This window comes from Astyanax mexicanus, chromosome 4 (assembly GCF_023375975.1).
Source record: "Astyanax mexicanus isolate ESR-SI-001 chromosome 4, AstMex3_surface, whole genome shotgun sequence".
NCBI classification, from domain to species: domain Eukaryota; kingdom Metazoa; phylum Chordata; class Actinopteri; order Characiformes; family Acestrorhamphidae; genus Astyanax; species Astyanax mexicanus.
In genome coordinates this window covers 552,676-578,208 of record NC_064411.1, presented here as the reverse complement: position 1 = coordinate 578,208, position 25,533 = coordinate 552,676, and the positions used below count along the sequence as shown (strand labels likewise).

At 37.6% G+C, this 25,533-nt stretch overlaps 1 protein-coding gene across 8 annotated transcripts in view; it reads left to right on the top strand.

Moving 5' to 3' along the window:
- Positions 1-899: 899 nt before the first annotated feature.
- lig1 (ligase I, DNA, ATP-dependent) overlaps positions 900-25,533 on the top strand; it is a 37,669-nt gene continuing 13,035 nt past the window's right edge. The window contains exons 1-22 of one of the 8 annotated variants that reach the window (XM_049476514.1): positions 900-1,050; positions 2,565-2,627; positions 2,737-2,914; positions 3,315-3,480; positions 4,110-4,253; positions 4,808-4,860; positions 5,005-5,500; positions 6,161-6,272; positions 7,127-7,225; positions 7,329-7,385; positions 8,268-8,326; positions 10,833-10,946; positions 12,056-12,222; positions 12,376-12,452; positions 14,030-14,121; positions 14,374-14,473; positions 15,781-15,866; positions 15,960-16,075; positions 18,784-18,879; positions 19,908-20,018; positions 22,285-22,356; positions 24,544-24,688. In XM_049476514.1, the coding sequence (XP_049332471.1) occupies positions 1,034-1,050; positions 2,565-2,627; positions 2,737-2,914; positions 3,315-3,480; positions 4,110-4,253; positions 4,808-4,860; positions 5,005-5,500; positions 6,161-6,272; positions 7,127-7,225; positions 7,329-7,385; positions 8,268-8,326; positions 10,833-10,946; positions 12,056-12,222; positions 12,376-12,452; positions 14,030-14,121; positions 14,374-14,473; positions 15,781-15,866; positions 15,960-16,075; positions 18,784-18,879; positions 19,908-20,018; positions 22,285-22,356; positions 24,544-24,688 (2,620 nt within the window). In that variant the 5' untranslated portion in view covers positions 900-1,033. Of the gene's footprint in view, positions 1,051-2,564; positions 2,628-2,736; positions 2,915-3,314; positions 3,481-4,109; positions 4,254-4,804; positions 4,889-4,932; positions 5,501-6,160; positions 6,273-7,126; positions 7,226-7,328; positions 7,386-8,267; positions 8,327-10,832; positions 10,947-12,055; positions 12,223-12,375; positions 12,453-14,029; positions 14,122-14,373; positions 14,474-15,780; positions 15,867-15,959; positions 16,076-18,783; positions 18,880-19,907; positions 20,019-22,284; positions 22,357-24,543; positions 24,689-25,533 lie in introns of all 8 variants that reach the window. The other 7 variants (XM_049476515.1, XM_049476509.1, XM_049476511.1 and 4 more) reach the window with 7 other exon arrangements.

Genomic DNA, 25,533 nt, shown 5'->3' with positions numbered 1-25,533 from the left:
GTTAGTTTCCTAAAACCCTTTTTTTGCAGAAGCACCCCACAGTTCTGACTTTTTAAAGTCAAATGAAAATAAGCATAAACTTGGACCTGTGTAACACTGAAATCGCACTAAATGACATTTCAGCACAATTTTACCCCCTGATTTTGAATTGTGATGATCGAGTCTGTACTAGTTGGCTCTAGTTTGCAGTCAGAGTGAACGTCTTGTACTGTTTAATGGCCTGAGACTCGATTTTTAGCTTCAAAAACCGACTTCAGTCACATAAAATCAAATGTTTGATGTTTTCAAGTCAATTTTTGGGGTAATCTGGTAGTGTAAACTCTTCACCAACTCAAGTCTGAACCGACTCCATTGGCCGCCAATGAAAACAGACTGATTCCGAGCATCAAGGAGCCGTAAATGATATGCGGTAGACTCCCGCAATTTCCGGGAGACTTGGGAGGGCTGTGTACTGTAGCCAAGGCTTTTAAGTGAAGTGGATAACCTGAGAGCTTACGCACTTCCAATTTTTTTTTGTAATATCAAATTATCAAAATTTGCCATTTTTGGTTAAACAACATAAATCACATAAAATAAAAGAATAATACATTAAACTGAATGTATGGTACATAAATCATAAAAAAAATACTTTGTCAATATTCTTTAAAATTTCACCCTTGAAAGAAGAATGTTTGAGAAGAAATACTAGCTACCAAAAGAAATATCCTCCATCATTTTAATATCAGAATCACAGAACTTTTTCAATTATTTTAATCAATATACATTGTACATTTCATTAATAACGGGAAGGACAGTAAAGTACCAAGCACTGGTACTGAAAGCTTCTGCCAGTGTTTACTGAATCACTGAATCGCTGATTCCCTCGGCTCACGAAAAAGAACCGGTTCAAAGAGTGATTCAGTTGACGTCAGTTTGGCGCCGAATGGTCGGGGTTTGAGCGCGCGGGAGATTGTGCGGATGGAAACAGTGGAGCTGCTGTAGAAACGGATTATCTGAATTCTGATCTTAAATCGAATTTAATTCAGGAGTCACCATGCAGCGTAGCATCGCGTGAGTGTCCTCGTCTAATATAACTCTAATATAACTCCAATATAACTCTAATATAACTCAGTGTCCGGAGATAAACTCTGTAGTTAGCTTAGCTGAACTTTTCACTGATAGAGTAGCTGAGTTAGCCCTGCTGTGAATATTAAACTCCAGCTAGGCTAGTCTAATAGTTAAGTTAGCTTAGCTATACAAATATCTGGCTATGTTAATTTACCTAAATAACTGTACTGTAGGTAGAAAAGTTGAGATAATGCTAGCTGGGTTTAGCCGTGGCTAACTGAACCTCCTGATAATGGAGAATTGAAGCAGCATTTTCCGTTGGGGAACAAAGATAACTAACGTTGGTTAGCTAAGTTATTTAACTATCTACGCTAAGCTAAGCTAAGCTAAGCTATGCTATCCTAGCTAACTAGTGTCAGTTTACCCTCACAGAGTATTTTACCTGGTTAAAGCCTGAGTTTAATCTCGCTGAAACCGAGGAACAGACTCTCTCACAGATCCTCAGAGCTGTGCTGTTAGTGAACTGCAGGCTGATTTAGCCTGAAACGAGTTTTAGCCACATAAATTACACTCTGTAATTGCGTTTTACTAGTGAACACTTTCTGGCTTTCCGTAATGCAGTTTTTACTCCAATTTCAGATGTAATTTGTATTCTTGTGCCCGAAAACGGCACGTGTGAAATTCTCATTAATTTACAACAAACTTGTCAGAACTGAATTAGAAAGATTTTATTCGCATTTGTACTGGTCAGAATTAATTTCTGCTACTCAAACAACTCAAAATCAGAACATCTGCAACATGACCTGATGCTTTAGCCTAAAATAGCACCATCGGTACAAACCCTGAATCCTGTTTTTACTGCTAAAAGCTCACAGATTTCTGTAATGCAGTTTCTACTCATTTCAGATCAGTCATTGTATTAGTCACCCAAAACTGCTCATGTGTTGAATACTTATTATTCTAAGCTGGTTAAAAGTACATTAGAAAGGTCCTGAATTAATGTAATACATTTATTATTAATACCTTCTTGTAAAAAAGAAAAAACTATAATGAACTTTCGTGAACTATCATTTAAGATTAGGATTGGGTATACTTTTTATGTTCACAATTGAAGTGAAAAATTATATTGGCCATCATTTTCCTTTGGTAGATATGCCATTAATTATGAGAACATTGCAAATTTTCCTTTTAAATCAGGCACCAATTTATTTTTTTTACACATTAATTAAAGATATTGCATGATCTGTGATTTGACTGGCTTTTTTTTATATATAACTAAAACTACATTAAGGGCTTGTCCTCCTATATAGATCTGTAGGTTTCAGATTACTAGTAAATGTACATAGCTTTCAGAACACTTTGGGTCGGTTTCCAGGACATCGATTAAGACTATGTTTTGCTTTCTGTTGAAAATGCAGACTAGACTTAATGCCCTTTCTGGAAATCTTCCCCTTGTATCTTAAATTATTGTTATGCTACTATGTCGCTTCATTTAATTCGTGCATCTGCTTCCTCAGGTCTTTTTTCCAGCCGATGAAATGTAAGGAGAAGAAAGACGAACCAGCTAAAGTGAAGTCTGAGTAAGTAAAGTTGCCCAGCCTTTTTTTTTTTTAAATATCTCTATACTAATATAGGCTTTGCGTAAATATTCGCCATCTGCTGTTTTTTATACTCTTTCTTGCCACCCAGACCAATCAAAAGCCCACTGAAAACTCAGAATGGTGAGAGAGACTGTGATTCTCCTGTAAAGAAGACAAGCAAACGAGCTCGAGCGATCATCGACAGTGATGATGAAGAACAGCCGACAGTAAAGAACGAGGTCTCCAAGCAGGAGGAAGAACAAGCTACCAAGCCGGACAAGGAGAAGGTACAGCGCGTTTTACTCGCCTGATTACAGTGTGTTTAATGGGACTGCAGAAAAACCCTTAGGGTTTTTATAACATTGAGCAATGAACTTTTAATTGTTAAGGTCTCAATGCTGAGTGTCTCAAAATAGGTAATATTGAGGTAAAAATGGTTGAGCTCATGTTTGTCTTGCATGGTGAGTTGGTAACCTAAATAGGTCTAAATATAGTTCTTTGGTTTCAAGAGTGAGTAACTGAATTGTGTTGTCTTGCATGCAAAGTTATGTTAAGTTGTAATTGGGATAAGTACTAAACAAAGGTAGTTAATGTTATTAAATTACATTTCTTTTTGTTTATTCACTGCTTTAGTGCTTTGTTATTAATAACAAACTTCCATTCTTTTTTGTTTTCTTTCACTGATAGGCCGATGTTAAAGTCAGTGCCAGTCCACTTTCACCAAAGCCCCTCGCTACCCCAACAACCCCCGCCACGCCGGCAACTCCAGCATTATCTGCAGCTTCAGGCACACCTGGAACTCCTGCTACTCCAAATTCCACCTCACCCTCTGGAATTCCAAAACGCAGGACTGGTGAGTGTCTGTCTGCACGTTGGATTGGATTTCTTTTTCATAGTTACTGCAGTGTTTCTGCTACATAGGTTCTGCAGCTGTGGTACTGGTACTGGAGAAAAGTGTATTACACTAGCTAATATCAAGTTAAATATTTGGTTTTACATTTTAGAACAACATTCACAATATAGGGCAAAGCTCATCACAAACTGCTAGCATGCTTCAATGGACAGACGCCATACAGTGTTTGCTATAATGTGCCCTGCAGCATTTTAACAGTACTACTTTGAATTTTAAACCATATTGAGACAACATAAATCCAGAATTGTGAGTTTGCTAAGCTAATATTACTATCCTAGCCCTGTACAGCTCCTTATCTTTCAGTTGGAAAACAGTTTGTGAGGAGTTTGTAAACTGATAGCAAGCATAAGTAATACATTAAGTATAAATAAAAAGTATATTGGCATTACATTTTTGCCTCACTGCCAGCATTGTATTTAACAGGGCTCTAATATTAGGGTTGCCAGATTGCAACAGTCCACCTAGCGGAAAGAGAGCACTCTGCCTTCACTTTTAAGGACACTTTTCTCCAGTTTGTCTGTATTTTAGTTGTATACATGTCTAGTTTTTCATACTGTTTCACTTTCTAGCTCGTAAGCATTTCCCCAAGAGGAAGTTGGACAGCAGGAGTGATGGAGAAAAGGAGAAAGAGGAGGCCGAAGAGGATGGAAAGAAGAAAGAAGAACAGCAGGAGAGTAAAAGAGCAAGGATAGAGGAGTCTGCTGATCAGACAGGTGAGTCTAGTTTAAATATTTCTCTGTGATCTTTTATGTATGAAGCTTCATAAAGCTGATTTTGCTGCTGTGGAAGAATTTCTGATTCAGTCTGGTCTCTTTTAAATTATGTCTGACTTTGTGCATTAATCTAGAATTGGGGTACATTACCTGTGTCCCATAAAGCTTTTGACCGTTGTTCCAAAAAAAAAAAAAAAAACTAGTTGTATCAGGTTTGAATAATAATGCAGTTAATGCAATTGCATTATTTATCCACTATTATACCACAGTTAGTTCTGACTCTGCAGTGTGATTGGCTGAGAGGTGTTCTATGAGTGCTGTTATCAGCCGTTAATGCACTGTAACCAAAGACTCTCGATCTATTACTCCGCCACATACAGGTAACCTAGCAACGATGCAGCGCTTACAAACCAAACAGTGCGGCTGCAAATGGAGCCTGCAGCCTTGTGCCAGTGTTTTAATTAACTGCATAAAATCCAAGTATTTCAGTAAGCTAGTCTACCATTATTCTTTTGTTTAAAAAAAATCCTTCTTTTTTGTTTTACTAAAAGTAGAGAATGAAGGAGAGGAAATGGAAGTGGAAGATAAGACCGTAAATGGTGAGAGTGTGGTAGACGACAAGAAGGCGGCAGAAGGCAAGAAGGCGGCAGAAGGCAAGAAGGCGGCAGAAGGCAAGAAGGCGGCAGAAGGCAAGAAGGCGGCAGAAGGCAAGAAGGCGGCAGAAGGCAAGAAGGCGGCAGAAGGCAAGAAGGCGGCAGAAGACAAGAAGGCGGCAGAAGACAAGAAGGCGGCAGAAGACAAGAAGGCGGCAGAAGACAAGAAGGCGGCAGAAGACAAGAAGGCGGCAGAAGACAAGAAGGCGGCAGAAGACAAGAAGGCGGCAGAAGACAAGAAGGCGGCAGAAGACAAGAAGGCGGCAGAAGACAAGAAGGCGGCAGAAGACAAGAAGGCGGCAGAAGACAAGAAGGCGGCAGAAGACAAGAAGGCGGCAGAAGATCAGAAATCAAATGATGAGGAAAAGATGGATGAAGGAGAAACTAATGACACAAATGAAGAGTCCAAGAAATTGGATGATGAAAAGGTTAAAAAAGAAAAAAAGGAGGGAAGGAAGGAGAAGAATAAAAACAAAGTGAATAAAGTCAAGGAGGAAAAAAACAGTCCCGAAAGAGTTAAGAAAGAACAGAAGAATGGAGAGGAGGAGAAGAAAGAGGGATCTGCTAAGAAAAAACCCATCAGCAGTTTTTTTGGTAAGTTCTACTTTTTTATTTTCGTGTTTTTACTCCTGCTTTGTACGCACACAGTTAATCTACACATTTAATTGAACAATTTCTTTTATGCAAATGAATTACTTTGCAAAGTTTACAGAGCCTGGTGACTTAAGTGGTTTTATTTAGTAATTTAAGCGTAAACTACCCTCAGACATTATAATAAAGTATATTATAAAGTATAATGGCTGTAGTCTGTCAGGGAAACTACAGTTATCAAAATAATAATAATAATAATAAATCATGATTTTTATGAATTTCAGAAATTTGTTTTGATTATTAAGATTATTTTTTTTGCGATTGACACCATAATTTCATTTAGCAAATTGTATATTTATCCTGTTATTTAAATTTAAACACTCACCATTAAACACTTAAAGCTCCACTAGGTAGGATTGAGATTTTGTGCTCGTGGGCTCCCCCCACAGTTGTAGAGTGTAATAAATGTTTCAGGCGGATTTTAGTTTCTCTTTCTCTTTTTCTGGCTTTCACAGACATATTCCGTCTCTTTCTAGCTTCTGGAGCCTAGCAGAGTGTCTGTATGTTAGTTTGTAAAGAATGAACCAGTAGTTCTTGTAGAACTGTTAGAACTAAAGGTCGGAAAGCAGGTCGCAGTTCTCTCTTAATCTTTGCTCCCTTTAGCCCCCAGAAAGGCTGCAGTAAAGCTGGAAAAATCAGAAGAAAAAAATGATGGTGAGAAAAAGAAGGACGAAGGGAAGAGTTCGCCCGTCTCTGAGGAGAAAGGGAAGAAAAGGTATGAGTGCAGAAAACATTTATTTAAATTTGAGAGGTTTTGCTCCTGAAAGTGATTTGCTGGCATTTCATGCAGTTTTCTTCCTAAAGAGAATATATGTAATATTTAATGTGTGCTGAAGTGACAATATGCAGATGATACACAGTGATATTTATCTACAGTACCAGTCAAAACGTATACGCGTTCTCGTACTGTTTTTATTTATTGTTTTCCTAAATTGTTAATGAATAGTGAAAGGCATCCAGACAATGAATGAACACAATGAGGAATCATGCAGTAACTTAAAAAGTGTAAAACAAATCAAAATGCTTATTTTGGGGAGCTGTTAACTTGCAGTTTCTGAGGCTGGTAACTCTTATCAACTCCTGGTCCTGATGAGTGCCAGTTTCATCAAAATGTTTTTGATGGTCTTTTTTAACTACACTTAAGGATACTTTCAAAGTTCTTGAAATGTTTCTGATAGACTGATCTTCATTTCGTAAAGTATTTTCTCATAATCTGGATTCGAACCTTACTGAATTATTCACCTATTATTCACTGTATACCTGTAACTCTACCTCTTCACTACTTTACTTTAACTGATGCTCTCAAACACTTTATTAAGAGACAAGAAATTCGAGTAATTAACTCTTGATGAGTTCAGCACAGCTGTTAACTGAAAGCCTGAATTCCAGGTGATTCTACCTGAGAAAATCTTTTTTTTTAGTTTGGATGTTTTTAAAATTAATCTACAATTCAGAACATTATAACATAATGAAAAAACACTGAATTTAAAGTGCGTCCGAACTCACTGTATATTAGGTGTTAATTGCTAAGCTGTCAGTGTAATGTGTGTTTATGTATGCTTTGTGTAGCAGTGAAAAGGGGGCGGAGCCTGCAAACCAGAGCCAGTATGATCCTTCTAAAGCTCATTACCATCCCATTGATGATGCGTGCTGGAAGAAGGGACAGAAGTAAAAACACACAATATTATTTTATATTGCTTAGCACTATATTTTTATTTAATTTTCATAAGTACATTTATAAAATCTTTTTTCTCCTTTCCTGTTTTTCCAGAGTTCCGTATCTGGCTGTTGCTCGTACCTTTGAGAAGATTGAGGAAGATTCCGGCAGGTAGGATTTCCACATTCAGTATCATGTTCCCTTTACGTATCAGAGTGTGTTATTTACAGCTCTATTTGAATAGAATAGTTTTTGAAGAGTTTATCAGGTGGGCATCCGTAATTAAATCATATTCTATTGTTAATCACAGATCGTGCCCCGCCTGCAATGTGGGGTTCATATGGTTGCAAAGATGTTTATTAGGGGTCAAGGGCAGTATTTTATTTTGTTCCCACAGTTTGAGTTTTGTTTTATTGATTTAGAAAGTTTTCATCTTTAATCGAAGAATTGCAATTTTTTATAAACACACTGAGACCAAATAGGGTGGCCATAACACTGAGGAGAATGGAGGTGGGTTATTAAGTGCACTTAAATAAAATCCTTATTTAAAAAAAAAAAAATAGATAGTCTTATAATCCGGTTCACCTTTTGTTTGAATTTTACCAATTAGTTTGTGTGGAGCAGTAAGTCCACTAAAGTCCAGCGTTTATAAAGGAGTTTCAGTAAAGATTCTCCAGCAGCAAGGCTGGAGCAGTATTAGAATTAGCCGCTAACCGTAGTGCTAGCTCTTTCGCTGTTTATGGGTGAGTATGCTGGACTGTAGTCTGTGTGTTTTCCGTGTTAAAAAAGCTGCATGGGAAGAACCGATAGCTAATAGCATTCTGGGTTATTGGAACACTCAGGGTTCCATGGCAAGTGCTGCTGCTAAGTGCGCTTAACTTACTAACTTACTGTAATTAAATGGAAGAGCTTATTTGACTTTAAAAGTCTTTTTTTTTTACACTAAGGTGTAATATGATGTGTGTGTGTGTTTGTAGGTATGATTTATGTTTTCATGTGTTCGGAGGACTGTGTGTGATTAACCTGTGTTGTCTTGTGTCGGATCATGACCAGGTTGAGGAACATCGAGACGCTGTCCAACCTGCTGCGATCCGTCATCCTCCTCTCTCCAGGTGTGTGTGTGTGTGTGTTTGGGTTGCAGTTCGTGATTTGTTTCGCTTCCTGTTCTATGATGGATGAGCAGTTTGATGAATATCAGCGCAGTGAAAGAGAGAGGCGGAAATCACGCCTTTATTCCGTTGTGTTTGATGGATGGAGGGAGAGTTTGGCGTTGTGCAGAAGAGAGATGAATAGAAAAGGGGTTTGGAGATTCATGTTATTTTTTTCCTCCTCCTGTCGGTCAGTCAGCTCATGGAGCATAGCTGGGACAGTCTGGCAGATTTTTGAAGGGTCTCCATATTTTTATTGGTTTAGCTGGTTTTTATAAAGCTGCATTTTAAGAGGGGTTTTAGCTACAACTCTGAACTTAACTTAAAATGCTGTTTCTGTATCACTTTTCTGTTTATGTACTTTTTCAAAATGACTTTAAAAACAAGGCTTTTTATTTATACAGTGAGGAGAAAAAGTATTTAGTCAGCCACTGATTATGTAAGGTCTGTAGTTTCCACTGTAGATAGACAAAAATCCAGGAAATCTCATTTTTTAAAGGCATTTTTAAGGAATTTATTTGTAAATGTTGATGGAAAATATATAGTATTTGGTCAGCCACAAACGATCAAGATTTCTGTCTGTCACAGACCTGTCTCTTCTTCTTTAAGAAGCTCTTCTGTCCTCCACTCATTACTTGTACTAATGGCACATGTTTAACCTCATTATCGTTAAAGACGCCTGTCTACAGCCTCAAACAGCCAAATTCAACCATGGCCATTTAGTGGCGAGACCAGCTGAATTAGTAGCAAAAATGATGAGGGTCGGACAGCAATCGTGTAATGATTTTTCACCTTGCCTATTGCGGAATCAGCACATGAGAAGTACTGGGGAGGCAACCTGTTTGTTGACTCTTTAAACTAGGAGGAAAACATGACGACACCACTGTTCCTTACTAGTGTCGCATAATGCGCCTTTAATCCGGTTTAACTTATGTATAAAAATAGACTAGAAAATAGACTTTTTGTAATAGTGCACATTATAATCCAGTGCACCTTATGTAAAAAAAAAATAGACCAGAAAATAGACTTTTATTAATAGTGCAAATTGTAATCCAGTGCGCCTTATGTATAAAAATAGACTTTTATTGATGGTGTGCCTTTTAATCCAGTGCACCTTACAGTGCAAGAAATACGATAACCCTAACTGATGCAGTGAGTAGCTTCTTATTTTCTTAAGTGCGGAAACACATCCTGTAATCGTGGTAAAGAAGGGTCGAATTATTGGCTACCTGAATTGATTTTTTTCTTCCCTGATGACACGACCATATTCCAAGATGAACAATATCAGGATTGATGGTGCTGGGATTGTGAAAGAGTTCAGGGTTCAGGGAGCATGAGATCATCATTTATCATTTTCACACATGGATTGAGAGAGAGTTCAGCACAGAGTCCAGATCTTTACCTCGGTGAGAATCTTTGGGATAAAGTGCTGGATGGAGAAGAGCTGCTTTGTGCAGTGCTCTAAATCTTCCAATAATACCCCATGATCTTGGGGAAATTTAAAGCAACACTGAACAGAAAACAAAAAGTTGGGATCTTTCAGATGATTGGAAATGATGTGGAGATGATATCACAGTGATTGTGTGCTGTAATTAAAGCTAAAAATGGTCCAACCACATATTGGAGTCAGGCAGTGTTTTAGTGGAATAAATCAGTTTTTAAAATGGCAGTTTTGTTTATTTCAATTTAATTTATAAGTTATATTGTCCGAACTGCTCAGGTGTTCCCCAGATCATTGTATCTTTAGTTAGTGATCTTAACACTAAGACTCTGAATAGATCTGGTCGCCTTTTTTGTGTTTGTTTTAAATGCATCCCAGACAACCCTCTAAAGTGATTTTAGTGATGGGATTTGTATCTGTTTTAAATGCTTATTTTGTGTGTTCACACTTGCATTTTTAGGCAATTTAATTGTCAGGTACCAAGAGTTTTAGTGAACTGGGAAAATCTACTTTTAGCTACGCTGGGATCACTGAACCATTTTAAACTTTTAGGTTTTTAATCATCATCAGAAAGCCTGTAACTGTTTTTTTATTATTAGTTTATCTTTTTTTCTTATATATATATATACTTTACTTTTACTATTATTTATTTACTTGTTTTATACATTTACATTTTTTATTTTTATGTCTTTTTTTTTTTTTTTTTATGGCATTTTAGAATTTTCAGTTTTACATATATATTTTTATTAAATGTTGATTTAAAATGCATATTTTTATTTATTATAGTATAATTATTTTTTTACTATTTTATTTCTTATTATTTCTAAATTATCAATAAAAGTGTTCAATCCCTTTGATGTTATAAAGGCTCGGCAACATTGTAAATGAGGGTCACCCTCAATGTTTCTTCTTTGATTGATTGATTGATTGATTGATTGTATCCTGATACAGAAACGGATGAAGTGATCAGGTGTGAACAGGTGTAAGATGCTGTTGGGGTAACTAGTCAGTTTCTCTCTCTGTTTATAGATGATCTGCTGTGCTGTGTGTACCTGTGCCTGAATCAGCTTGGTCCAGCCTACCAGGGGCTGGAGCTGGGTGTTGGAGAGACGGTGCTGATGAAGGCTGTTGCCCAGGCAACCGGTCAGTTTAATGATAAACACATTTATACAGACATATATACACACACACACACACACATACATGCCGATCTCAGCTAATAATCTTAGCCAATACACAATTCAAGCTTATTAATGTAATTAAATATCAAATGTTTTTTTTTCTCTTGCTTTTAAATAAAAAAAAACGAAACCTATAAACTAAATTTAAAACTGACTTCTAGCATTTAAAAGTGGTATTAGAAGAATTAGGTTAAACCCATCAGGGAGGGATAAAAACACATCGTCCTGAACTGTAAATTCCAATTAATCGATGAAATCGCTTAATCGTCCAGCTCTAGGAAAGAGCGACAACTTACGAGTTGCTGCACGTTAGCGGTGGATAATAGAACTTATAACAAATCAATGAGATTAACATTATTGTAGCTTAATAACAGATTAATAGGAATACTGTTTATAGTGTGGTTAGTTTATAAAAAAAAAAAGACAATTCTGGACTTAATAAAGGCTTTATGTAAGTGAACACAGCGCTGAGGAGTTTATAAACTAATAAATACATGTCACCGGTTTTAGTTTTAATACTTACAAGAAATCCTTGTTGAAAATAATTTAACTTAATTTATTAAAGTACTAATTATGAAATTATTACTATTATTTCTTTATTTATTTCGAATTGTTGTTAACAGTTTGGAAATGTATGTTGTGAATTTAAAAAAAAATATATAACGTATCTAAAAAAGGAAGCAAACAAATATGTTTTATCCGATTACTCGATTAATCGAATCGATTTTTCGGTAGAGTACTCGATTACTAAAATAATCAATGGCTGCAGCCCTAGTTTACAGGCAGTATGAATTGTCTAAAAAGTGCATGTCCCAAAGTATTATTGAATAGAAGTTAATAGTTTTTTTTTACAGTGTGATACTTGTAATACTGTAGTATTTTATAGTACCAGTATTATGTCAGTGGCTTACATGGGTCTTAAAATGAACATTATTTAACATTATTTCTGTGAGTTCATACTTCATTACTGATAATTGCTGCAGGTCCATCCACTTCCTCCACTACATCCACTGCAGCTAATCACATCCAGCCAACAAACACCACTCCTGCTCTTTTTACTGTTGTTACCAGGGCGACAGCTGGACAAAATCAAGGCAGAGGCCCAGGAGAAAGGCGACCTGGGATTGGTGGCCGAGAGTTCCCGCAGCAACCAGCGGATGATGTTTGCTCCAGCCAGTCTGAATGCAGCAGGAGTCTTCAACAAACTGAAGGAAATCGGCAACATGAGCGGCAACTCTGTGAGTACAGAGCGCTGCAACGTTCTGCTGATGAATAAAAACACAAGAATGCTGACACACACACACTTACACACACACACACATTCAGCTGTTTCCTCTCACACGCTGTACACACACCTGAAATCACCTTCACTCTTCTTCTTCTTCCTCCAGGCTATGAATAAGAAAATTGACATCATTAAGGGTCTGTTTGTGGCTTGTCGTTTCTCAGAGGCCAGATTCATCGTACGGTCAGTCACACCTTTGATTTCTTTATTTTTTTTATTGCATTTCATTTCTTGTTTATGAACATATTTTAGTATCTATTTTTTGACTGTTTGAATTTGGCTGTAGTTATATTTATATTGTGTCAAAATGTTTGAGAAATGGACCAATAGAAACGCTTGACTGTTTTTTTTTTTTTTTTCTCCTCCACTGATCATATAGGACACACTGTAGTTCTATAATTACAGACTGATTATCTACATACTTTATTACTGTATTTTTCACACTATAAGGCGCACTTAAAATCATTAAATTTTTCCCCAAAATCATCAGTGTGCACCATTTATGTGTGAATTCTATCAGTCAGGTATTAAGGAGCAGTAAAGTCAGTTTAGTTCTCCACCAGTATTAGCATTAGCTGCTAACCATGCTAAGCGCTAGCTTTTTTTCGGCCACCAAAGGGAAGTATTATCAGCCTGTATCCTGCTGCTAACCCCAGCTAGCACTGCTGGAGCAGCATTAGCATTAGCTGCTAACCAGCTACACGGGATGAACTGCTAGTTGGTATCACCCTGGCTTACCAGAACAGTATTATTATTATTATTTAAACATCTCAGATTCACTGCTGGACTGAAAATAGTCCACCAGGAGAGTCCTGTGAGCACTGATGAAGGACTAGAGACAGGACCAACAAAAACTGTGCAGCTACAGATTCAGATCTTCTGTCTCTGACTTTACTGTATCTACAGGGTGGAGCAGCTGTAGGTAGGAGTGTTTAATAAAGTGGAGGACAGTGAGTGTTTAAAAACTCCAGCAGCACTGCTGTATCTGACACCTCATACACCACCACCATGTAGAGCTGGGCGATTAATCGATTTTATCAATTAATTTGAATTTATAGTTAAGGACGATGTGTTTTTATGAAAATCGTTTTTCTCTGAGTTTAAATTTTCACCACCGACGCTCCCCTAAGCTTAGCCCCGCCCCTTCGTCCCGCACGCAGCCCCGCCCCTCTCTCCCTAAAGAAAACTTAAAGCTAAAAAAAATAATAATAATAATAATAATTAGTAAAATAAAAATCTGCTCTTATAATAACATTTAACAACACGGCCAAAAACTGATTTATGTAATTTACGTAAAAATAGTTATTTTGAGACGTGACTGCCTATTTAAAAAGCCACAGAAGTTGTTCATTTGTTGAAGTTAATTGTATCATTTCTAACATATTTAGAGTGTTTTTTTTACTCACTTTTTTCTCTCTCACAATGTTACTCCTTTACAGCTTCAAAAACATGTATATTATTTATTTATTTATTTATTTATTTATTTTTTGGGGGGGGCCATATTGCCCAGCTCTACCACCATGCTTATAAGTGTTAATCACTGCAGTACTGAGAATAATAGTAAAGTATTTAGAGAAACAGATACAGGACTACAGTCTAAAAGTATAGAACTACAAAGTGTCCTGTGTGATCGGTGGAGCTGGAAAAAATGGATAATGGGAGAAGAAACAAGGTGCTTATCATGTCAAAATTTCTGGAGAAAAATAAAGGTGCATGTTTTAATTTGAACAGTGAAGACACGGCTGTAATGTGATTGACAGGTCGTTGGCAGGGAAGCTGAGGATCGGATTGGCTGAGCAGAGTGTGCTGGCAGCTCTGAGTCAGGCTGTGTGTCTGACCCCACCAGGTCAAGGTAAATGTTGTATCTGTATAACATACTGCTAACGTTTTATATTAATGTGTCGAGCTAACCTCGTGCTAAAATACTGCCTGGGACAGAATTGATGTGTCATGTGTGACATGAAGAAAACGAGGGCGGGGCCTGGAAACGTTCTTCTTTTTTAGACATATGTTTGTTTAGACATATATGTATTAGCCCAGTGCTGTGGTGTAGACCCCTGTATATCAGCGCGTGTGTGTGTGTGTGTGTGTGTGTGTGTTTCAGAGTTCCCGCCGAGTGTGATTGATGCTGGGAAGGGGATGAGCACAGAGAGCCGGAGGGCGTGGCTGGAGGAGAAGGCACTCATTCTTAAACAGACTTACTGGTACTTACAGCATCAGTAACTCTGTTAAACTAGAGCATTATGGGGACTTATTGATTGTGTGTTTGGTTATTGTTAGAAGTGTTTAAATTCTGAAAAAAAAAAAATCTATAGTAACAACCTAGCAACCACCTTGATACTATAGTGACTGGTAGTAACCATGCTAGCGGCCCAGCTGTATTGCTTTTTTTTCTACTGATTAAGGTTCAAACACTTGGTGCTGGTACAGTATCAAAAATTACATTCATTGGCCTGTTCATATAAAAGAACTAGTGCTGGGTGATATGGGAAAAATCATATATCACGATATGGAATGTTTTATATCACGATAACGATATATATCATGATATACCACATTTAAGTATGTTTTTAGTTTCGAAAAATCAAAATAAAGTCAAAATAATATCATTGCTCACTTTTTTCCCCCACTTTATTTCAAAGTGACATTAAACCAAACTTTTACAAATGAGAGAATTACTACCTTTGCAGTGCAGCAATATATATTAATTAAATGAAAACAGATGAGGTAAATGCAGTAGCTATATATATTTTTTTTTTTCAAAATTATGCAGGTATTTAAATTAAGAGTTATCAAAATAAACTCAATTAATATTTTTTTAAGTGTCCATCAAATAACGTAAAGCAGCGTCACGTCGCAAAACCACATTATGAAGCTTTTTTGCGAAGATGACTTTATTATCAATTATATAAACCGAGTTCATGCAAAGTGACCACGGCAATATATATTTGCATGAATAATTCATACAATTACTGTAAAAACTATATTTCTTATATATAAGCACTAAAAAGAGCTATACATTTTGAGGCCTTTTCTCAAACAAAAAAGAAAATATATACGTATATATTATTATACTGTATAACTTTGCTATTTGGAATATGAAGCTCAACCCATTTAGATTATTTGTTAATTAGCATAATATAAAAAAATATATTTTTACTATTCTTTTTGAACCATTATAATGCAGCTGGCATGTTTCCAATATATATATATATATATTTAAATGTTCGCCATTTAAATTCTTAAACAATGTCCCCTCTTTAATAGCATGAAATTAAAGAGAGAAATGTATCAAAAGTAAGAAAAAACACAGGTCTGCAAAAAATGTAAAGCAGCCTATTCCAGATTGCCTTTATTAAAAAGGTATTAGTTTAGAAATCACATTTATTTATGTTCATTTATACAACCTAATGTATTTATTTATTTTATATCAGTGCTGAATTAAGAAATGCAATAAAGTGTGACGTGATTCCACTTATTTAACCCGTCTTTTTATTGTTCACTCTTCCAGTGAAATGCCAAATTATGATGTTATCATCCCTGTCCTGGTAAAGGAGGGAATAGACCAGCTGCCCAAGCACTGCAAACTGACTCCAGGTACTGGCCAATCAGATTGATGCACTCTCAGAGTTCAGTCATGTGTGTTGTATTTGTGTGGCTGACTGTATGTGGGTGTGTTGGATTCTATAGGTGTGCCCTTGAGACCCATGTTGGCTCACCCCACTAAAGGAGTCGGGGAGGTGATGAAGAGGTTTGATGAGGCTGCTTTCACCTGCGAGTACAAGTATGATGGAGAGAGAGCACAGGTGTGTGTATATGTGTGTGTGTGTGTGTGTGTGGCATTAGCAATCACCAATGTATTTACTTGAGTGTTTTTTTTTTATCCTCTAACTCTTTTTAACACCTCTAACTAACTACCTTCTACTACCAGATCAGGAGAATCTCTCACTATCTTTAATAAACTCCTGAAGACTGAGCTCTTCAAAGAGCTCTTACTCTCCTAACACCTCTAACTAACTACCTTCCACTACCAGATCAGGAGAATCTCTCACTATCTTTAATAAACTCCTGAAGACAGAGCTCTTCAAAGAGCACTTACTCTCCTAACACCTCTAACTAACTACCTTCCACTACCAGATCAGGAGAATCTCTCACTATCTTTAATAAACTCCTGAAGACAGAGCTCTTCAAAGAGCACTTACTCTCCTAACACCTCTAACTAACTACCTTCTACTACCAGATCAGGAGAATCTCTCACTATCTTTAATAAACTCCTGAAGACAGAGCTCTTCAAAGAGCTCTTACTCTCCTAACACCTCTAACTAACTACCTTCTACTACCAGATCAGGAGAATCTCTCGCTATCTTTAATAAACTCCTGAAGACAGAGCTCTTCAAAGAGCTCTTACTCTCCTAACACCTCTAACTAACTACCTTCTACTACCAGATCAGGAGAATCTCTCGCTATCTTTAATAAACTCGTGAAGACAGAGCTCTTCAAAGACCACTTACTCTCCTAACACCTCTAACTAACTACCTTCTACTGCCAGATCAGGAGAATCTCTCACTATCTTTAATAAACTCCTGAAGACAGAGCTCTTCAAAGAGCACTTACTCTCCTAACACCTCTAACTAACTACCTTCTACTACCAGATCAGGAGAATCTCTCACTATCTTTAATAAACTCCTGAAGACAGAGCTCTTCAAAGAGCACTTACTCTCCTAACACCTCTAACTAACTACCTTCTACTACCAGATCAGGAGAATCTCTCACTATCTTTAATAAACTCCTGAAGACAGAGCTCTTCAAAGAGCACTTACTCTCCTAACACCTCTAACTAACTACCTTCTACTACCAGATCAGGAGAATCTCTCGCTATCTTTAATAAACTCCTGAAGACAGAGCTCTTCAAAGAGCACTTACTCTCCTAACACCTCTAACTAACTACCTTCTACTACCAGATCAGGAGAATCTCTCACTATCTTTAATAAACTCCTGAAGACAGAGCTCTTCAAAGAGCACTTACTCTCCTAACACCTCTAACTAACTACCTTCCACTACCAGATCAGGAGAATCTCTCACTATCTTTAATAAACTCCTGAAGACAGAGCTCTTCAAAGAGCACTTACTCTCCTAACACCTCTAACTAACTACCTTCTACTACCAGATCAGGAGAATCTCTCGCTATCTTTAATAAACTCCTGAAGACAGAGCTCTTCAAAGAGCACTTACTCTCCTAACACCTCTAACTAACTACTTTTAACCTTATTTCCTTCTTCCCCTTATTCACTCCTCTTTCCCATTATTTCCTTTTGACCTCCTTTAGGCTCTGTCTAAAAATAATTTTACCTTTAACTTCTACTACTCTATATACATCATTATTCTAAGTCAATAATGATAATAATAAGTCAAGAAAACACAGTGATTAAGATGAGGTGTGTCCAAACTTTTGACTGGTTCCGTACATTTACAGAAAAAAAAAGACCTTACTGAAAACAATGCTCTTATTCTCATATTGACTAAATTGACCTGTCTGTATGCATGTTATTTTAAAGTCACACCACTAGGAGGAGCCAAAGCTGTTTGTCTTTGGCATTTTTTTTAATGCTGTGATTTCAGCTTAAACACATCTGGTCAACTAATCAGCTTTAACCAATGAATTAAGGCCTTTGTGAAATCAAGTGGGAGGGTTTTAGCAGGGAAAATACCCAAATATACAGAGCGGGAGTCCTCCAGGACTAAGAGTCTCTAAAGTCATGGTACATTTGATTTAATCTGAATATATTTGGTAGGGATGCATTTAATACTTGGCTATCAACATTTTTATCCAACAATGGGCAAAAAAAAAGCTCTTTTTAACTGTATATGTGAAATGAATAAATACATTAGTCATTATTCAGCAGAAATTATTCAAAGTCCATACTAGTGTTTATTTAAAGGTCCAGCAGTCTAAAGCTGCCACTATGATCAGGACATCGCCGGGTCATGCAGCTTGCCTCGGCTGCAGAAGTCCTGAGAGAGCACAAATTGGCCTTGCTCTTTCTGAGTGGGTACAGTAAACTCATCACTCCTGGGGTGATGTAGATCAGCACAACGCTGCGTCTGTGAGCTGATGTATAAGAACCGAGTTGCTGCGGTTTCCACTGAGAGTGCTGTGATGCTACTCTGTAATGCTACAGCATCAGCAGCAGAACAAAAAGAGGCGGAGTCTGACTTCACATGTATCAGAGGAAGCATGTGTTAGTCTTCACCCTCCTGGTGTGTTGGGGCATCACTAGTGATAGGGGGAGTCCTAATGAGTGGGTTGGGTAATTGGGTGTGTAAACATTTTGAAAAAAGGGGTTTTTAAAGTCTACTTGAATAAATGAAATAAAATAAAAATAAAAAGCGCTTCTCCCAAACATTAATTGTGTTCCAGCTGAAGGTTACGAGCTGTACAGGGCTAGGATGGTAACATTTGCTGAGCTGACCTACATTTCTATTTATTTCTAAATTTTAATTCCTGTTTTGACAGATCCATATTCTTGAAAATGGAGAGGTTCGGATTTTCAGCAGAAATCAAGAAGACAATACCAGCAAATACCCCGATATTATCTCACGCATCCCACAGGTAACACACACACACACACACACACCATTTTAGCAGTCAGCAGTGAGTTCTTCAATCCTACAGCCTTCAGTCCTAGACTGTTTCTGTCCGTTTCTCTTTATCTTCCTGGCTGTTTCTCTCTTTCTCTCTCTCTCTCTTTAATTCTCAGGAACTGAAAAAGTCTTAAAGTCTTATTTTTCATGTTGAACTGTTATAGTAGGATAGAGTTCAGTTTGTTAAGGCTCTAATTGTTCTATTATTTTGTACATGACTGTTCCTGTATTTTTTTATTATTTATTTTGTTATGTTGCACATTGCTGTTTTAATAGTGCACACTGCTGCTACAATAAAAAGCCACTAGATGGCATAACATATATATCTTAATTAAATCATTTAAATTTGACCATTAGTGCCTAATGTGGTGTATTACAGATCACTTGTATCACTTTGCATCACTTATATCAAGCCCACCTTTTGAAATAAGATATTGTAAATTTGATGAATCAAACCAATGACTGACCATAGACTAATCTAAAACTGGCGTAGGCCTCTCTGCTGTAAAAAAATAAATAATAAAAGAAAATTGAATCGGATTTAGAGAATCGTGACACCCCCCTACTCTTCTCTCTCTCCTCTCTTCCTGCTTTTCCTGTCTTTTCCTTTGCAGTGTGTGTGTGTGTGTGTGTGTGTGTGTGTGAGATGTGAGATGCAGAGGCAGTCCTGGTGTTCCCCTTATCAGCAGTTCTGCACACACTCATAACTCTGAAGTTGAATGTGTAGAAGTGTATCTGATCTTCCCTCTGTCTCTCTGTAGCTTTCTTCTCCCTCTCTTCTGCTCATCCTCACTGTCTCCTCACCCCTTCACCTCTGCTCCTTGCCCCCTGCCCCCCCCTCCTCTGTCTCTGTCACACACTGAGACGCAGCAGCAGTAGTTCACCCAGACCTTGTGTTCTCCTTATCAGTGAGTCTACACACACTCATAACTCAAAGCCGATTCTCTCTGATTCTCTTTCTTTCGCTCTCTTTTATTCTCTCTCTCCTTCTCTCAGGTAAAGAAGGAGTCGGTGCGTTGCTGTGTGTTGGACACGGAGGCTGTTGCGTGGGACAGAGAGAAAAAACAGATCCAGCCTTTCCAGGTCCTCACTACGCGCAAGAGGAAGGTGAGGATTAGGCTTCTTCTCTCTTTGCTTGTGTCGTTGAAAAGTGGCTTTATTCAACACAGAACTTTGATTAATTGATCCCAGTGGAAATTGCAATAGTCTTGTAATTTATTTATTTATTTTTTTTAACGAAAAATTTGATCTGAATTTGAACTTGATTTTTTTTTGTCATTTTTAAGTTAAGTAAACAAAACAAGTGCTTAAAGAAAAAAATCCTTTTAAAGTCAAAAGAGTGCTGGATGTTAATCTACACAGATTTCTGTCCTGAAACTGTTTATGTAGGTGAGTAAAGCGCTTCTGTTCATTTACAGCAAGCTTAGATTTCCACTAATGCTGGGTGCAGCAGCATTAGCTTTAGCGACTAACCGCTAGCACTAGTAAATGATGCCCATTCAAGTGTTCTGGAAAGCCAGTCCAATATTAGTTAGAGGTTCGTCCCATGTAGCTTGTTTTAACACTGTAAATGCACAGCCTACAGTCTGATATATACTCATCTCTGAACAGTGAAAGAGCTAGCACTTAGCGTGGTTAGCGGCTAATGCTGCTCCAGCAGTGCTAGCCGGGGTAAGCAGCGGGCTACAGGTTGATGATGCTCACCTCTGAACGGTAAAAAAGCTAGCGCTCAGGGGCAGATTTGGAAATTCTGGGGCCCCAAACAATCTTTTTTTTTTTTCCAGGGCCCCTGATAAAATGGATTCTTTTGTATAGCAAAATGCAATATTGACTTCGACAGCCTAACTGTCTCAGGTACCTCACCCTCGTTAAATGTTTTATGTCTAGCTGCTGTGCTGGACTTCCTTTTCTTAATTTTCTTTCATTTTTTGGCACTTTTTGCCAACCTTTTGGCCAGCAGGGGGCCCCTGATTTTTTTTTTTTACCTGATATTTTGGGCATCCGTGTAGAGATTTCATTTTCTGTGTTTAATCTTTAAACCCGGCTCATTTAAAACGTATTAACCTGATTCATTAAGTTGTGATGCTCTGAAACTCAGCTTATGCTGACCATCATTCCTACTCATTAATAGAATTCAAATAATTTTTAATAATTAAAAACGTTACCCACACCAGATGTGATGAGGTTTGGCGGATGCTGATTGTGAGGCAGTAACCTGAGGGGTGTTGGTTTGAGTTGCACGTCTGGTGGCAGTGAGCCGGAGGCAAAGCAGCTTTACTGTCGTGTCTGACCAGTGCTTGGGGGGCTTGGTGTGAACCCACCCCCACCCCTCCAGGAGTGCTGCACAGCATTTGACCTGAACAGCTGTCCATCTGTGTGCGTCTCTACGAGGAACAATATAGGATCTAGATATACACAGGAAGAGCAGATTCACTGCCTGTTTCTTCAGGCTGGGTGAGAATGGTTGGAAAAGAATAGTTTTTATTTTCTTCTGACGATGCTGCAGCCTGCAGTCTAATATTTATGACCAGCACATGCCTCCTCTGATACATGTGAAGTCAGACTCTGCCCTTTTTTAAACTGCTGCTGATTCTGTAGCATTACCGAGTAGCATTTCAGCGCTAATGCTCGGAGGAAAGCGCAGCGACTCGGTGGTTCTGATACATCAGCTCACAGACGCAGCCTTGTGCTGATCTACATCACCCTAGAGAGTGATGTAGGGAAAGAGAGAGCGCCATCTACTGCACTGTACCCACCCAGAGCTCCTCTTCCTATTAGTTGCAGCTTTACGTTGACGTTGCTTTCAGTTGTGCAGCATAGTTTTTTGAGTGATATTAGATGTAATGCTGTGTAAAAAGGGATTTTAGCGGAGCTTTTTAGAAGTAGTTAGAGACGTTGATGTCTTCCACAAAGTTAGTTTTGGCAAGAAAACACGGCTCACTTTCACTGGACGGTCAGCCGCAGGCCTGAGTCCAATCCCAGTCGACGTGCTACCAAGGACTTTAAATCAAAAAATATTTCAAATATATCTGTTTTTCTTCTTCTTCTTCTTTTTAATGTTTTAATTAGGGCTTAAAGCAGTCGGGCTTATTAAGTGAAAACTCTGCTAATTGCTGGTTCATTGGAGAGATGGTAGGTGGGCTGGGAGTTGGGAGTGGAGGAGAGTGGAGAGGTAGAGAGGTGAAGGAATAGACGAGAGCGGGAGTGGGCAGGCGGAGGTGCAGAGGGAGGAGAGGTGAGAGAAAAGAGGAAGCGGTGTGGAAGGATGGACAGATGGTGAGGGGGAGAGAGGGAGGGAGCGTAGGAGGAATCTTATGATTTTTGTTTTTAATGAGTGTGTGTGTGTGTGTGTGTGTGTGTGTGTGTGTTTCAGGATGTAGATGCGTCTGAGATAAAGGTGCAGGTGTGTGTGTACGCCTTCGACCTGCTGTACCTGAACGGAGAGGTAAGAGCGCTGTGCTGATAGAAACTGGAGATTCTGTAGTGTTATGTATTGTAGTGTCATGCATTGTAGTGTTATACATTATAGTGTTATACATTATAGTGTTATACATTATAGTGTTATGTATTGTAGTGTTATGTATTGTAGTGTTATGTATTGTAGTGTTATGCATTGTAGTGTTATGCATTGTAGCGTTACGCATTGTAGCGTTATGTATTGTAGTGTTATGTATTGTAGTGTTATGTATTGTAGTGTTATGTATTGTAGTGTTATGTATTGTAGTGTCATGCATTGTAGTGTTATACATTATAGTGTTATACATTATAGTGTTATGTATTGTAGTGTTATGTATTGTAGTGTTATGTATTGTAGTGTTATGTATTGTAGTGTCATGCATTGTAGTGTTATACATTGTTGTGTTATACATTATAGTGTTATGTATTGTAGTGTTATGTATTGTAGTGTTATGTATTGTAGTGTCATGCATTGTAGTGTTATACATTATAGTGTTATACATTATAGTGTTATGTATTGTAGTGTTATGTATTGTAGTGTTATGTATTGTAGTGTTATGTATTGTAGTGTTATGCATTGTAGTGTTATGCATTGTAGCGTTACGCATTGTAGCGTTACGCATTGTAGCGTTACGCATTGTAGCGTTACGCATTGTAGCGTTACGCATTGTAGCGTTACGCATTGTAGCGTTACGCATTGTAGCGTTATGCATTGTAGTGTTATGTATTGTAGTGTTATGCATTGTTTTAGTGAACAGCTCATGCCAATCATTAGGTAATTAATTAAATATGTGTGTTAAGTAGGGAAATGTGGTGATTGAAGGTATAGTGTACTGTAAATATGCACTATACCTATATATATGCAATATATATGCACTGTAAAGATGCTGACGTGTAGATGCTAATGTGCAGATCCTTAAAAATACTTTTTGTTCAAAATACAAGGACCACTAATTTACTGTAAAGCCCATAAACTTAATATTGATAATGTGCTCTTTTTATTAAAAAATCGTTGTTCGATTTCTTTCTAATTGATATCTCAAAAATCTTTTCCCGTAAAGCATTTTGAATTGAGATTTCCCATTCAAATAAAAGTAATATGGTCTACGACTATACACCTTAATTCCTGTTTGGGAAAGTGCACCAAAAACATTAATTAAAAAAAAAAAAAAATTATAATGCCTGAATATATAGTACCCTGTATGGAGTTCGACTGTAGGTTCCCAAATCAGGCTCAAAATGCATGTATATTTTTGTTTTTATACTGTACTAACAAAGAACTCAGTGCTCAGTAAATTACTAACTTTAGAATAAATACAAATGATATTAATACTAAATATATAATTATAAATAGAATATTTCAAAAGGTATCTGGACGCCCCATTGCTAGTTGAGAATGTATAAAATGTAGACGTAAGGCTAAGTGGTAAAGTAAAGCTGGGATTGGGCCCGAAGTGTAGGGATTTTTAATCAAAATCGTTGCTTTATTTAAGCTGAAGTGATTGGCTGAACAATATTTGGACAAAAAACTGACACTGCGATAATTTGTGCTGTGATATATATATGTATGTATGTATATGTATGTATATGTATGTATATGTATGTATATGTATGTATATGTATGTATATATATGTATGTATATGTATGTATATATATGTATATATATGTATGTATGTATATGTATGTATATGTATGTATATATATGTATGTATATGTATGTATATATATGTATATATATGTGTGTATATATGTGTATATATATGTATGTGTATATATATATATATGTATGTATATATGTATGTATATATACGTATATATGTGTATATATGTATATATGTATATATATGTGTATATATATATATGTGTGTGTGTAAATGTGTATGGTACAATTTGCCTTATGTGATCGTGGCCCAATAAAATCAGGTTTCTTTATTCCAGTCGATTATATTTATATAATTCTGTCCCTGTTGTCTGCGTTATAAAATCACAGGGCTCTTTATTGCATGTCCTGTGATTTGACTCTTTTGCTTGTTCACATTGTAGTATCAATACTCAAACAATAAATTGTGCAGCCCTATTTTAAACAGAACACACTTCTCAAATGGAGCGGTGCTTTCATGTGTGTAATCTGTTTCTCTCTTCTTCTGTCTTTTCTCTGGCGTTCTCTCGCTCTAGTCTCTGGTGCGGGAGCCGCTGAGTAGGCGCCGCGCTCTGCTGAAGGAGAGTTTTGTGGAGAAGGAGGGAGAGTTTGTCTTCGCTCGTTCTCTCGACTCTGACAACACTGACACCATCGCTGAGTTCCTGGAGCAGTCTGTACGAGGTGTGTGTGTGTGTGTGTGTGTGTGTGTGTTTTAGAGAGAAGGAGAGAGACACACTAGTTGGAAAGTGCGTAGGGTTGTAGGAAATGATTGTTCAGAATTGCTGCGATAGTTTTACAATACAATCCATTGTTAAAACTTGACCCAAGAATGAATTGTACCCAGTTGCCTTCTGTGATTAATGGGCTTATTTAAAAGTATTTCTCTGTGAATAATATACAGTCTATACAAGGAAAGCAAGTGAACCCTTAGGAATTACCTAGATTACTGCATTTGGAAAAAAGAATGAGACAGAAGCAATCTACTGCGTTCCGTCTCAGTTTTACCCAAAAACTGATAGACGCACTGTGATGATCACAAGAAGAGTCCACAGATTGTACTCTGAGTGCAGTGTTTCTCCTTTTCATTTTAAAAAATTGCAGCAAACACCAAAACCTTAGCCCAGCTGTCAAGCATGGTGGAGGGAGCATCATAGTTCGGTGCTATTTTGCTGCCTTAATGCCTTGAGATCAGTCAAACTACCAGTAAACCGAAAGGAGCATTGGGGTACAGAAAATGTACTGCAGCATGTAAGGGCATGACCTCCAGCTGAACAGAAGTTGCCTGACTCAACTGGAAAGTGACCCAAAGCTCACAAATAAATCAACTAAAGAATAGCTGAGGGAAAAAAAAAAAGAAAAAGATCTGTGATTTGGCACGTTCAAGTCAGAGTTCAGCCCTTAACCCCTTTCAGCTGCTCGGCGTGACCTGCAGAGGTCTGTGCTCTGAAGGCATCCCAGAATTATTGATGAACCAAAACACCATTTGCTGAGAGGAATGGTCAGAAATGTATTTACAGTGTTGTACA